Source organism: Cricetulus griseus, chromosome 7, assembly GCF_003668045.3.
Source record: "Cricetulus griseus strain 17A/GY chromosome 7, alternate assembly CriGri-PICRH-1.0, whole genome shotgun sequence".
Taxonomy (NCBI): Eukaryota; Metazoa; Chordata; class Mammalia; order Rodentia; family Cricetidae; genus Cricetulus; species Cricetulus griseus.
Window position 1 is genome coordinate 94,416,154 of NC_048600.1, and position 15,340 is coordinate 94,431,493.

Here is a 15,340-nt window from a genome sequence, read left to right on the forward strand (position 1 = left end):
GGACTTGTCAAGAGATGTCACACAATCAGTATATAACTAGGTCCTTTAGTCTGAGATCTGCCCTGACCCATCTCTTTAGCTTCCAGGCATCACCAGACCTCTGTGAGGGGTGGGTGCAGCAGATAAGCCTGGCTGGGCATCCCCCTCTCAGTAAGTAGGATTTTGACTCCTTGTGCCATTTTTCATTTAACACCTCGCCCTGTTATCTGCTGAGCCTGCTACCCCAAGCCCAGAGTCCATCTGTTCCAGTGTCACCTTCTGCTGGTGTGAAAGAGATAACTCTGTGGTTGTTTGGGTCACAAAAGGATACTGGGAGTGCCCATAAGCTCATCCCTCCCCCCCATTGGGAGGTCCTGCTGGTCAGAGGTTCTAGTCTACCCATGGCCTAGCAGCTCTCTCCAAGCTCTGACAACAATAGGTAATAACAGAGCAAAAACTGGGCAGAAGAGGCAATTAGCCAGATAGGTACCTGAGTAATGGAGTATAAGTAGAGGGAATAGCAAATAGAGGTGCCCTGAAGGATGGCAGTCTTGGAGTGTTCCAGGAGCATCAAGGAAGCCAGTATACTGAGTCAAGTCAATGAAGGAGACATTAGGAGGGGGTTAGGACCCAAGGAATGTTGTCAGAGGAGAGAGTCTGGGGACTCTCTCCCCAGTGAGGCTTCCTGCTCTCTACCTGCCTTTAGTTGGAGAAGGTGTCTAGGCCTCAGAGCCTGACCTTATCTGAAAACTGTCCCTAAGCCTGGATGCCTGATTTATCTGTAGTGTGACCTTGGCATAGTTCTCTGACAGAGCTTACCCCTGCTGTCCAAATGCCCATATGACTTTCATGTATGGAAGACTAGTACTAGGAGCTTTATGATGGAAGCATGCTGTTTAATGAAAATTAAGTGATTCCCCAGCTACTGTCCCCAATCCTATATATTCCCTATACTCTGGAATAAAGCTGAGCTGCTTCACTGAAGCTGTCTCCTGGAGAGCTATCTCCACCAACCTACAAGCAGGATCCCTGCTCACTCGCTTCTGCACCTTCCTCTCTCACTAATCAATGACTGACGATTCCGAGGAAGAAGGAGAACCATAACCCAGACTTTAAATGAACCCCCTAACTTTACTTTAGCAGCATAGTCTCTGATTTAGCAGCTCTTGGGGGTTTGGCTCTTCATTCTCTTTGGGGTCCTAGTTGATTTGTCAAGGTTCAAGTCAGTCACCAACAGTGTCCCTGCTTTCCATCTTCTATACTGTGACACCTACCATTTTCCCTGTGTGCTGACTGAAGAAAATTCCTTCGGTGTCCTTTGTGAAGGCTTTGGGAGGGAGTGTCTCATAAATAGAAGTGTTCAGCCCATTGTGTTTATACAGAAGTCTCTATGGACAGCTGCCCTGAGGTTCAGTTGCTCCCCAGACCTGTTGCTAGTCCCTTTCTCCATCCCATCAGGAGGGGGATCATGATATTCAGAGCAGCTCTATAAGATGGACACATAGAACCAGCCATCATGTTCATATCAATAATCTCCGGGCGCTCCTTTGCTTTGAGTTTTTGATTTTTTAGTGTGTGTGTGTGTGTGTGTGTGTGTGTGTGTGTGTGTGTGTGTGTGTGTATGTGTGTGTGTTATATGTGGGTGTGGGTTGCATGTATGGAGGTTAGAGGACAACTCTGGGGGGACCTCAGGAGCCTTCTACCTTTTAGGTAAGACATGGTCTCTCATTGACTGGAAATGTCCCCACATAGACCAGGTGCAGCTAGCTGGGTACTACAAGCTTCCAGGAATATTCCTGTCTCTACTTCTCATCTCTTTATCTCTGGAATGATAGGCCTTTGTCACCACACCCACTTCTTTATATGGCTTGTGGCGACCCAAACTTGGTCCCTCACATTTGCAAGGCATGCACTTTACTGACTAACCTACTCCCATTCAGTGGTTTTCAGACTGGGTTCCCTGGAGCCCTGGGGTTTCCCAGGGTGGACCGGAGTTGGCCATAGAGAGCAAGGGAGAGAAGCAGACTAGAATCTCTACCTCCAGATGAACCAGAGAAGCTTCACTCTCCTCTCTTTTCTATGTGGGGAGCATGTTAAACCTGTCCTTCATCATGATTCCACTCTCAAAAAGAAAAGAGGACTAGGTAGAAAAGGAGGCCAGGCAGACCTACCACCATGAGTCAGTCATTTTCCAGAGACATCACCCAAACCACTCCTCTTCGGCTATCTTCCTAGAAGCACTTTTACATCGACAATTTGCACATTAAAAGGATTTGGTGGATGGAGCATTGTTGCTTTGGGCTTCCTATTCGGGTTTTAAGCTTAATTCAGCTGCTTCATCCACTTAACTAGGCTGCCCCTGGGGAGCTCACTCAACTTCTCTGGGACCTAGTTTCTTCATATTTCACTGGGCACTGTAATACCTCATTACCAGGGGATCAGGAAGGGGTCATGAGACAGAATGTTTGTGGTACCCAGTAGTGGATTATTAATGCTTGTTTCTTCTTCATCTTGGCTCTGGCAGTATGCATAATGCAAGTGATTCTTTTCTCCATCAACAAACACTTATTGTCCTGTGAGATCCAGATCCAAGACTCTAGGAGCTTATGTTTTAGTGGGAAGGGACAGATCCCCCCCCACCAAAAAAAAAAAAAGTCATGTAGCATATTTGAAGGTAGGGCACATTTTGGAGGAAAGGACCAGTTGAGCAGGTGAGAGATAAAGAGTGAGACTAGGTGGGGTCCCAGTTGTAAAACCAGAATCCAGGGTATTTAGGCCCCACCCAATAGGTAATAACAGAGCAAAAACTGGGCAGAAGAGGCAATTAGCCAGGTAGGTACCTGAGTAATGGAGTATAAGTAGAGGGAATAGCAAATACAGGTGCCCTGAAGGATGGCAGTCTTGGAGTGTTCCAAGAGCATCAAGGAAGCCAGTATACTCAGAGTCAAGTCAATGAAGGAGACATTAGGAGGGGGGTAGGACCCAAGGAATGATGGGGGCTGCTTTACCATGCTACAGCACAGATTTCAAAAATAATTTCTTTGCTCAGAAATATATCTGACATAATATCACATTCATGCATACTTAACACTAGGATTTGGGAAAATCAAAGCAGATTATACTTGATTACAACAGTGTATTTTGCATTGGAATGAATGAGAGGTAGAAGACCTGGGAAGAGGGGGCCCTGGTTATCATCTTTCATGTGTTTGAGCACTAAGAACTGAAGCTCCCTAAGCACAGACTCTGATCTCTTCAGATGCAGCCCTTCTCAGCCCTCTCCCTGGCCCATCTCCTCCAGCCCAGTTCTCTGAAGGACTTCCTCCTTCCCACCCCCATCCAATTTCCCTTGTATCTATTGCAGAGTCCCCACTGGAAGGGCACTCCCCTACTCACTGTTGATTGGCCCAGAGGTGGGTCATTAAACTCAGCTGTGCCTATAACTACCTTCTTTGCTTTGTGTGTGTGTGTGTGTGTGTGTGTGTGTGTGTGTGTGTGTGTGTTTCAATGGGAGATCAGTGGTGCAATCAAAGTAGTCTGGCTGGTGTGGCAGGATCTGAAACATAAAAGTCTTAGTAACTGCTGAGAGTCACGTGAATACATATATGCATAGAAAAAAAAAACGTGTCTAGTGAGGGAGAAGGGTAAGGATCCAGAGGGAGGCAGGTGAGAACACCCAGGGAATAGGCACCTTGGTCCCAGCACTCTCTGTGCTGCAGCCCTCTCCTCCTGCTAGCTGGTGGTTGGAGCTTGTCTCAGATTCTGAGAGCAATACAATTCTTTTGATGCCTAAGCTTGTTTGATTCAGGTTCCTCTCATGTGCAACCCAGATAACCTACTGCCTATTTCTTTTATCTTTGAAGTTACTCAGAGGTATCTATACAGAGTTTCATTTTTAACAACCTCCCACCTGTCTTCAATTTAATTTCCTTTAGAAAACTCTGGCCGTGAAATCAGTACTTCTCTGGTCTAGGATGGCTTTCTCCAGAAGTATATTTTGTGAGCTCCTTTATGGAAAAGGAGGTTTCCATGGCCAAAGGCATTTATAAAATAAATGCTGTGTACAATATATCTGTCTTGGAGATTCATGATATAGCATATTAAAGAATTCCTGCAATGAATAAAGGTGTATTACATGGTCTAACCAGGGCTTCCTAGATTCTTTTTCTGGCCCAAGATCCTTTTTATTTGTGGAACATATCAAGTTTCAAAAACTTCTGATGCTCCACAAGACCCACTTTGGGGCACCCTGTCTAGGGTCACATGCAACATCAAAATGGGAGATTGCCAGGGTGCTCTACTTAGAGATGTTTGATGCCCAGGGCTCCTTAATGTGGGTCATTAGCAGCCTGGTGGAAGGGGCATTTGTGATCATTTTCATGGAGTTACCTTCTATTTACTAAGCATGAGACCACAGTGGTCTGTCAAACTAGTGTCCTCCCATTAGCTGGAACTGCATCCAGAAGAGGGCCCTGGTTCTGTCTTTGCTTCTTTCACTTTCTGAGAGTGAAGCTGTCCACAAAACCAGAGTCTCAAAGATGCTCTTCCAGCAGGAGGGGGCTTTCTGATATCAGGGGCATCCAGGAGCCCTGTGAAGTTGTGAGATCTCTGGATTGTCCTTTCATGTGGAGTGTGAGGAGTGCTCCCCTCTGAGCCCCTGAGCCATCATGAACAGCCAATGAATCTCAGTTTTTACTGACCTCTGCTTTACAGATGAGGAAACCAAAGTTCCTCTATTTGCTTTAAGACACATAGCTAGAAATGGAAGAGCTAGACTTGGCCTTGGATCTGAATCACCCTGTTATGCTATTTTCTCTGTTCTATTACACTGCCTGGATCATCAAGCCATCTGTGGTCACTCACCCAACAGCCATATTTCTTTTCTCTTCCATCCTCATCCAAATATTTCCTATAGGGACCTGGGATCCTCCCTTCAGGAATTGAGGCATAATGCATTCAATGGAAGAAAGATGGCATCTGTGTGGCCATGTTGCTTGGTAGGTCAGGAAGGCTGTTTCTGGTAGTTGTGGCAGGACTGTTGATATAGACCTCTGAAAATACCGGTCCAGATGACCAGCTCTAAGGGATGACAGAGCTAAGTGGGAATACAGACTTTAATCCTGCTGCACATGGGATAGGGAGATTTTACTTCTCAGCTGAAGCAAATGAGAAATACCCATCATGTGGGGGTCAATGGCCACTGTCACCTCTCTCCATCTGGGTACTCAGATGAGAGGTGTTGGGGAAAAGGGCACAGTTCTGTTGTAGGAGAGTCCTTGTCATTGTAGCTGGTCATCTTCAGGGTAGAAAGCCTCCTTCCTTGGCAGCTAGAAGTCAGGGCCATGGAAGGCCAGACTTCAGGCTCTTCTTCAGGGAGAGTAAGCATAGGGTGGGACAGCAAAATATAGAGTCAGGGCTGTCTGGCTTCTCTTCCTCAGCTCCAGTCTGAAGGCCCTTCTGCTGGATTTATACTCACTCTTCTCCACTGGTCTCTGTAGGCTTATCTCACTCTCTCAGCAACCCTCCCTGTGGTGATTTGCATAAGAATGGCCCTTATAGGCTCATATATTTGAATGCTCAGTCATCAGGGAGTGGTACTACTTAGAAGGATTAGAAGGTATGGGCTTGTTGGAAGAAGTGAGTCACTAGTGGCTCTGTCTTCCTGCTGCCTGCTAATCTGGATGTGTAACTCTCAGCTCCTTCTTCAGCACCATGTCTGCCTGCATGATGCTAAGCTTCCAGCTGTATTGACAATGGACTAAACCTATGAAACTGTATGACAGCCCCAATTAAATGCTTTCCTTTATAAGAGTTGCTATGGTCATGGTATCTTTTCACATCAATAGAACAGTGACTAAGAAAGAAGTTAATACTGGGGAGAGGGGGTATTGTTGTGATAGGCTTGACCGTGCTGTTTGTTGGTGGAATATAGATTTTAGGACTTTGGATTAGGAAAACAGTTGAACACTTTAAGTGGGGCTTCATAGGCCATACTACTAGGAACATAGAAGACAGTGCTGAGGGCAATTTGAACTATGGGGGCCAGCCTCAAGAAGTTTAAGTGGGGGAGAATATAAGGAAGTGGCCCAGAGACCATTACTGTAATATTTTCGCAAAGAATGTGGCTGCTTTTTTACCTTGTCCAGAAAATCTGCGTGAGGCAAAATAGAAGAATTTTTGATTAATGGTGTTGGCAGAGGAGATTTCAAGACAGCCTACTATTAACTGTGTCATGTAGTTATTCGTGGCCACTCTTACGCAAATTATAATGAAAAGGAACAAGATGAGAAAGGAAAAATATGAAATGTACAGTTTGAGGAGAAAAGAAGCACCAGGAAGTGTGATGGAGTCAAGTCCAATTATCAAAGAGATAAAAAGTTTAAAGAGAGCCTAATGTTAAATTGAATAAAGGGAGTGGTGGCCCCAGGGCAAGACCCCACCCACCTAAGCTTCTAACTTGTGAAAAGGAATTAAAGAAAAACTTAAGCAGTGAAGGAAACCACAGAAAACAGAAAGCCTATGAAAATGTATTTGAATGAGTGGACCAAATTCAAACCCCCAGCAAAGAAACAGAACTTGGCAGCTTTAGCCACACATTTCTGTCTTTAGAGTCAAGGATAGAAGAAAGATGTTGTAGAATCTCTCTCCATGGCTAAAGAAAGCTGCTGAGGCTGGGTATGTGGCAGGGATATTCCTGAATGGAGGCCTAGAGAGGTCATTTTATGAAGCTGTGAAGGTGAAGCCTGAATTGTGTTAGAGACCTCAAAGTGAGTCCTGGATTGTGTTGGAAACCCCAAGATGCTGGAGATGCCAGAGGCGTGGGATACTTGCTGAGAGCTGCAGACTAGATATGGAACCAGCCCAAGAGAGAAAAGTGTGTTGCAGTCAACAAAGCTGAGAGGAGTTGGAGATCTGAAGAGCCCTTTGACATCAGACATGGAGATACACAGTTTGGAGTTTGCTCAGTTGGTTTTCAGACTTTGTTTGGCCCGGCATTTCCTTCTCACTTTGCCTCTTTCCTCCCTTTTGGAATGGTAATATATATCCTGTGCCATTGTATGTTGGAAGTATGTGATCTGCTTTTTGATTTTGATTTTATAGGGGCTACAGTAAGGGGTTTCCTTGAGTCTTTGAACTTTGGAATTTGAAAAGTGATGAGACTGTGATAGACCATGGGGACTTTTGAAGTTGGACTGACTACATTTTTTTTTTTTTTTGCATTATGAATGGTTACAAGCCTATATGAGCAAGAGAATAGAATGTGGTGGTTTTAAATAAGAATGCCCCCCCATATACTCATATATTTGAATAATTGGTCACCAAGTAAAATAATTAGACGGTGTGGCCTTGTTGGGGTAGGTGTGGTCTTGTTGGAAGAAGCATGTCACTGGGGGTAGACTTTGAGGTTTCAGAAGCAAGAGGTAGGCCCAGAGGCTCTCTTACTCTCTTCCTGCTGCCGAAAGACCCAGATGGAGAACTCTCAGTTACCTTTCCAGTACATGTCTGCTTGCATGCTGCCATGTTTCTTACCATGATGTCAATGGACTAAACCTCTGAAATGGTAAACCAGCCCCAGTTAAGTGCTTTCTTTTATAAGAGTTGCCATGGTCATGGTGTCTCTTCACAGCAATAGAACACTGACTAAGACACTCCCTGCTGTTCCCTGTGCACATTACTACTATATGGATCCTATTTACATCTCTGGCTCTTACTCTTGGACATATCTTGATAGTCTCTTTCAGGTGAAATTCTAGAAACCTTCTGTATTCTTTGGCTTATGGCTACATTACATTTCCTTCTCCTCTTCCTGATCTTCCGATAGACACCTTTTTGATGACATTAGTCTCACTCGATAATTCAGGACAATCTCAAGACCCCATTCAAAAATACCCTGTGTATCCAGACCATTTTTCTGTGTCTCTACTTCTAACATAGTGCTTTTCTTCCTTTTACTAGGTTGTGATCAATGACTTAGTCTCCTCCCATCCTCACCATGTGGTGGTTTGAATGAAAATGGACCCCATAGGCCAATAGGGAATGGCATTATTAGGAAGTGTGGCCTTTTGGATTAGATGTGGCCTTTTTGGAGAAAGTGTTTCACTGGAGGTAGGCCTGGAGATTTTAGAAGCTCATGCTAGGCCCAGTGGTTCACTTGCTTTTCCTGTTGCCTACCTATTCAGATGTAGAACTCTCAGGTACCTGTCCAGCACCATGTCTGACTGCACACTGCCATGCTTCCTATTATGATGACAATAGACTAACCTCTGAACTGTAAGCCAATCCCAATTAAATGTTTTCCTTATAAGAGTTGCTGTGGTCATTGCATCTCTTCACAGCAACAGAAACCCTAAGACATACCATAACATTCTTACTTTGTTTTCTATTGATAAATTACAGAATAAAAAGAATGAATGCTTGTGCTAGGCACACTCAGAACTCCAGGGCCTTACATGGGCATGGTGCCATGTCCCCAGGTCCATGTCCATTGATTTTCCAATATCCATGTCCATTGATTTTTCCAGTACCTCATAGCCTCCTCCACTTGTCCTCAGGCATATCCCAATATCCTTTAGTTGGACTTCATGGATATATCTGGTATTTGGGATGGTTCAGGGAGGAAAATGTTGTTCTATTCCACTCTCTTCTCCCCAAATCAAGCCACTCACCCACCTGAACATATCAGTCCCCTTGAACCTTCTTCTGTACCTCCTTTCCCTCCCTAATACTCACATCCTTTGCCCCTTAACCTGGAGGAATTTGAGTGAACCAGGGGCATAACCATACCAGGGATAGTCTTACCATCTGTCAGTACGTACCTACCCCTTGCTTGAGATCAGCCCACCTGGCTCACACCAGTCTTTCTGAGGGAAACCTGCATCCCTCACCACCACCCGGTGCCAAAGTCTCTGGGCCCAGCTCACCTGTCTCTCCCCAGATGGGCAGGTACTCATCTTGCTGAATGTCCAGCATGATCTCCAGCCCGTTGCCCGTCCCCCCCTTGACTGTGGTGAGCAGAGGCTTGCCATCCTCGCCTGAGTTAAACATGTAACACTTCCCATATTTTGTAAACACCTGAAGGAGAGAAGAAAAAGAGAAAAGCACATGGTGACATCAGATTGAGCTCCAGAGATGGGCAAGACCCTAGAAACCCCACAGCAGGCCAGAGTCCCTACAGCCCATTAATCTTAACCCCCTTGTACCAAAGATTTCTCCAATGATTCCTTGTCTGATGGCTGGATGTTTGCTAAGTAGGATTTTGGTAACAAAAAAGAAACATGGGCACCCCCTGGGGCTTGCTGAATGGTATCTGACCTCATCTCCTCCTGGGTACTACTCTCCCTTGAAAATGCCACCCACTTCCAAGCATTAAACATCATCTTGAAACTCTTGATCCTCTAAGCCATACCCCCAGCTTTCAGCTCCTTTCTGGGCTGTAGATACAATGATACCACTTCTGATAAACACCTTCCTGATGTCTCACAGATGCCCTGCACTCAGCCTGTTCTGGAAGGCACAGGACTTGCTCCAATATTCTACTTAAAATGTTGCTCTTTCTTCTGTATCAGAAACATTTTTTTTTTCCCTGAAGGCTGGAGAGAGGTGCATTAAGAGTCAGGAAGCAATGAAACTTACAAGGCACAGGAAGTAAACAAAACTCACAAATTACAAGAAGTTTCTGCAGCTCACAAGAGTCACAAGGCAAGCTGGTTCACTAGGCTAACATGGGCGGAACCTTTCTTTGTTGTCAGTGCCACAGCTGAGTGAATAGTCATTTGTTTGCCTCTCCCCAGGATAAGCCACATATCACCTCAACCAACAGTTCCCAGAATTCCCATGATGTGGAATATTGCTGGAGTTTTCTTTCCTGTCAGGCCTCACAACTGCTTTAGCCCCAAACTAGGGTTTCTTATTGGCTAGTTCTGTCTTAATTATTAACCCATAACTATTAATCAATGTATTTCCACATGGCCTTATCTTACCAGAGAATGCCTAGTGAGTCCAATATTCGTGGTCTCGACATGGCATCTCCTCGTGTGCCTCTCTGCCTACCTTTCCCAGAATTCTCCTTGTCTCCTAGTCCCGTCTATCTTCCTGCCTCTATTGGCCAAACAGTGTTTTATTCATCAACCAATAAGAGAAACATATACAGAGAAGCACATCCATCATCAGGGGAATAGCATCTACTTGTCAAGAGGCTCAAGCTAGATGCCCCAGTCTCACTAGCCTGTCTTTCTTTACCTTATCCCATATATAAGCAGCCAGCAAGGTTCATCCATGCCCTTACCCATATCTGCCTCGAGCTTAGCTGTTCTCTTTATCCTGCTGGACTTTAGTACTGTCCTTTCTTGTCACTGCTGCTCTGTTTTCCTAGCTGGCTCTTGGAGTTCCAGATAGCTCTCTATAGCCACCTTATAAGCTTATCTTTCTGAAACTGAAACCTTATTGTGTTGATCCTTTCCTAAAAATCTATCAAGGCTGGTCATCTCTTTCAGGTTAAAATCTACAACCTCTTAACCTGGCCTTCTATGATGTGCTCTTCACATACCTGCCACTTTCTGCCTTCTTCCTGCCTGCCTGAGTCTGTAGGTGTCATGAGATGGTCAAGTTTATGGTCTTGGGGACAACATCTGCTTGCACACTCATGCATCTTCCCCCAGTAGCTCACACAGTGTCTGGCACATAGACACCATAAATATATGTGGAATGAGTGGATGGATGAGAGAGTGGTGGTAGAGTCAGACCAATAAATCTGTAGCACTGGAGTATATTCTGCTGGTCTACCTGCTTCTGGCTTTCCACTTGCTGTTCCTGCAACCTGTAATGCTGCTCATTCTTCTCTGTCTGGACAACCTCTCATTGTCTCCAAGGCTGGATCAGTGAGGAAGACTTCCAGACTGGGTGACCCTTCTTTCTTGCCTCTCCTTGTGTCTTCCCCATAGCTCTCATCATACTGAACACACCTCTCCTGAACTTGGCTCTGCCTTTCCCTGCTGAGCACTTAGCTGGCATACAACATGGGCTTGCTCTATTTTTGCCTGATCATAAAGCATGATCATAAAGATGTCATGTGGAAAAAGTCCAGGGCAAGGGATAAGAGATCTCTGCCCAAGTTTTCACGTTGTCCCTCAGTAGTTTTGTATTGAATGAACCAAATAAACCCTTTAAGACACGGTTCCTCTGTCTGTAAAGTGGGGTTTCTAGTCGAGGCCTCTGCTGCTTTTCAAGGTCACTGAGAAGATCAAATGAGACCATACAAAAATGCTCTAAAAACTCCAAGCTTTCTTTTTTCTTCTTCTTCATTTCTTTTCTTTCTTTCTTTGGTTATATAACCACTTTGCAACCTCAAGCTAAAGCCAAATACATCTGGCAAGATTGGCTGGAAGAAAGCCATGCTGACTGGATTGGATTCCTGCAGCCACTAAGATATGGGTGTAGGCCACTTCCCTTTGGCTCCCTGCCATTCATTCAGGGCCAGGCTGAGAGCAAGTGCCTAGGGACTGCCTTTCTTGTATAGCTCTTAAGGGCCACATGAAAGGAAGACACAGGGCACCATGTGTCCGTCACTGTGTTGGACTTTGACTCATTACTGCATTTGGCCTTCACAGCCATGACCATGGATGGGTATTGCAGCTCCCATTGTGCAAAGATGGAAACCAAGGGCCAATTTAAGTTTCACAACTAGTAACAAGAGAAGCCGGAACTCAAATCTATGTCTCTCCCTGGGTGTGTTGTCCCAAAAGGAACACAAGAGTCTGGATCATCAGAAGCACCTTCGTCTCTTTTCCACTTTGCTTGTTTTTAATCAGTCATTATTCGTGTGTGTGTGTGTGTGTGTGTGTGTGTGTGTGTGTGTGTGTGTTCCTACAGTGTGCAAGGAACAGAGTGGTTGTACAAACCTAGGACCTACTGCCTGCCTTTAGCATCTGCAAAGAAGACCTAGAACAGCAGAGCCTGCATCTTCCCCATTATACAGAACAGCTCCAAATTGATGACTAGTTGTTCTTTTTCAGGAGGACCAGGTTGTTTTCTCAGCTTCATGGTGGGAGAGAACAGCTGGAATGACACAGTCCAAAGCAAAAAGTTTCTCTAAGAACTGAACTTTCTCGTCACTGTTGCACATAGTGATTGGACTCTGCTAATGAACCTGTCCCCTGGAGAGATGCTTGTAAGACCACAGTAAAGAGCAGAGTATTTTACAGTGAGCACACCCATCGCAAGGGGTTGACTACCTCAGGAATGACTTCCCGAGTGTTTCAACAAAGCTCTCCCTTCTTTTCCTTAATTTATGTAGATACTCTATATACACCAAGTCTCCAAAACTGCCCATACTTACACTTGGCCTATCCACATGGTGAGATTTGTTGGTAAAAGTAAATTTCAGCTTAGTGTCTAATTATTGCACATCCCAGCTGCCCCAATTAACTTCTTTTTCCTCCACCATTTAGCCCTTGACCTTTAGAATATTGGGCTCAAGATAGAATGTGCTGTCATCACCTCCTGAAGTCAGCCCAGATCCTAGCCCTGCCACACAGTGCTGTGCCAAGTGACTTGATAAAGGCAGAGACCCCCGACCCCATCCCTGCCCTGAGCAATAGAGGAGAAGGATGGAGTCATCTAGAAGATCATCTCATTCATCCCCTCCCTTTATAGATAAGGCTACAAAGACCAGGGAGGTCATCAGCTGCCCTAGGTTATACAGCGAAAATGTGTCCAAGTGAAATATGAACTCTTCATTGAAATTTCTATCTTTTTTTTTTTGTTTTTTTTTTTTTTTTGGTCATGGTGTCCCTCAGTTGGACAGGAGATAGGCACTTTCTTTAGTCCCTCTCACATGAACTTCTGTTAACTACTGGTTATCTGCTCTATGCAGGCGTAGGGGGGAGCTGAAGCCAGTGAGCTGTAGTCTTTATAGAGAAGGGAATGGAAGCTCCCTCACAGAATGGTACACAGAGATTTACTCTGCATCTTGCCAGGCCCTTGCCAGGCTGGGCCCTCATTCCAGCCCAGATGGTAGTTGCTGCCCATGCACCCACATTGGGTTGATATTTGATGCCCTTACTCCTGGGGGGAAGGGTACTGGGGCACATTCTCCAGTGTGCTTATGTGAACTGATCTAGCAGAGTGGGTCAGGGTTTGGCACCAGACTGACCATTGTCAAGTCTGATGGCCTATGGTCTATGGCAGCCAGGTTCTTTCAGGTCCAGCTGCTGTGTTGTACTTCCCTCCAAGCTGAAAACCATCTTGGAGGGAAAGCTCATTAAGATGTTTACAGGGAGGTGAAACAAGAGGATGTTTGTTCTAAGGGGAGGTGCAACACTCTATCCTGCAGGGAAACTCATTAAGACAGGAAGCCCACAGCTCAAAATAGCTTCAGGAAGTCTGTGAAACTGACCAGATTCACTGGGCCCCTCTCTCCACAAGCATATATAAGCTGTAAAGATTGCTGAGCCATTATCCGAGGAGCTCAACTGCTGGAAGATTCTCCCAGCAGCCTAGCAGCCTGGAAGAAGCAGAGCTCAGTACACCCCATCAGACCTGCTGTACACAGTTGTGCAATGCACTCCTATTATCTTGCTTTTGTGAACATTCCGTCATGCTGCGGTGGGCTTTTGGTGGTGGAGCTGCCGCTGAGTCATTCTTGCTCCTGTAAGTAACCCCCATAAAATTCATTGGTTCACCAAGTTAGACCAGGGTGGTGTCCACACTTTGGTCTGTTTTCACTGACTCCCTGTCTGGGGTGAGTAGGTGTGTTCATACCTCCCCAGGAATAATGGCACATAACACAGGCCCAGCAGGAAGAAGTTAAGGCTTTTGGTTAAAGTCCCAGACCCCCTGGAGTCTTGTGCATTGTCCCACCCCCTTCTTCCCCCTTATGTTTCACACTTCCCCAACAATTCAGTTCCAGGAGGTTCCCAGGCTCTTTTCCCACAGGGCCTGTCCACAGGCTGTTTCTTCCGTCTGGAATATTCTCCCCACATACTTTGCATGTATCAGGTTTCCATGTAACAGTCATCTCCCCAGACATGTCTCATTCACCTACCTCAGTCTCTGACTCCAAGATCTACTTGGGCTCGCCTTCTTGCCTTATTATCTCACACACTCTGTGTTTCTCTGCCATAGGTTGTAACTAGATCATTATTTATTTGTTGGCTATGTCTTCCGCTAGACTATAAGCTTCCAGAGGACAGGAAGTGTGTGTTTTGTTGAATGGATAAATGAGTGAGTGAGTGAGTGAGTGAGTGAATGAATGAATGAATGAATGGGCTCCAAGTTGTTGTTCCACATCCCCTAGTCTACTACCTCCAACAGGTGCACTTGGGAGCTGGCTGGCCACACCTGGTTCTGTCCAGTGCTCATGCTTATCCAATCCTCTCCCCTCCCCTGTCTCCTACCCAGCTTCCTCTTTACCTGCACCAAGCATGTTTGCATCTCTATGAAGGTGCAAGAGCAAATAATCCTATCAGGAACTAAGATGATGGGGGAGACAGTTTACCTTTGTGTGTGCAGCCCTGGGGCTCTGAGAAAGCACAGTGCCTACTGGCTGGTTCTTTCAGCTGCCTCCGTTCCTGGGCTGTGGAGTCTGCCACTCCTGCCTTGTTTTTCTGAGGATTATTTCCCTTTTGGCTCAGCATCAAAGGCTGCTGAGCTATTTACACAGAGCACAAATTTTCTACAAACTTCGGACAAGATGCAGCTCTCTGTCCCCATTTCAGGACATAATGATGGGTAAGTGTAACACACGCTTCAGATTTACACCTTATCGCCTCTGGGCAGAAAATACAATTTATTTAAGTCTAGACTGTCAGGCCAAGCTCTCTGTTTCTCCAGACCTGCCATTCTTCCTGGCATTTCTCTGCCTTAGTGGTAAGAGCTGACAGCCCCATTTGTGGCTAGCAGGGATAGGTTTGCCAATTGCTGCAAGTCTAGAATAGCTTTGAGTTGTATTGGCTTGTAAGATTTAAATAAGAATCACGAAATGTGCATGCAGCCAGGCAATGGTGGCACATGCCTTTAATCCCAGCACTCAGGAGGCAGAGGCAAGTGGATCTCTGTGAGTCTGAGCCTAGCCTGGTCTACAGAGTGAGTTCCAGGACAACCAAGGCTGCACAGAGAAACCTTGTCTTGAAAAACCAAAACCTATTTTAAAAAAAGAAAATAAAATAAATGTGCATAATTCAAACTGGAATCTTTAAATGAGCTGAGATTTAGATCCATGGCCATGATGTTAATCTTCATGATGTATTTTTTTTTAGGTTACAGTGTCTACAAACCCCTTATACTTTTTGGGGTTTTCTCATAGATTGGCTCTATGAGACTGGAGGGAAGGAAGCTGGCAACTCCAGAGTCTGCTCAGTGCCAC

The 15,340-nt window shown here is 45.4% G+C and overlaps 1 protein-coding gene across 2 annotated transcripts in view; it reads right to left on the reverse strand.

Annotated features, from left to right (window-relative positions):
* Positions 1–15,340, reverse strand: part of Asic2 (acid sensing ion channel subunit 2) — a 1,077,671-nt gene that overhangs the window by 90,012 nt on the left and 972,319 nt on the right. For both annotated transcript variants that reach the window (XM_035447471.1, XM_027426503.2), the window contains exon 2: positions 8,901–9,051. In XM_035447471.1, coding sequence (XP_035303362.1) covers positions 8,901–9,051 — 151 coding nt within the window. The remainder of the gene's footprint in view (positions 1–8,900; positions 9,052–15,340) is intronic.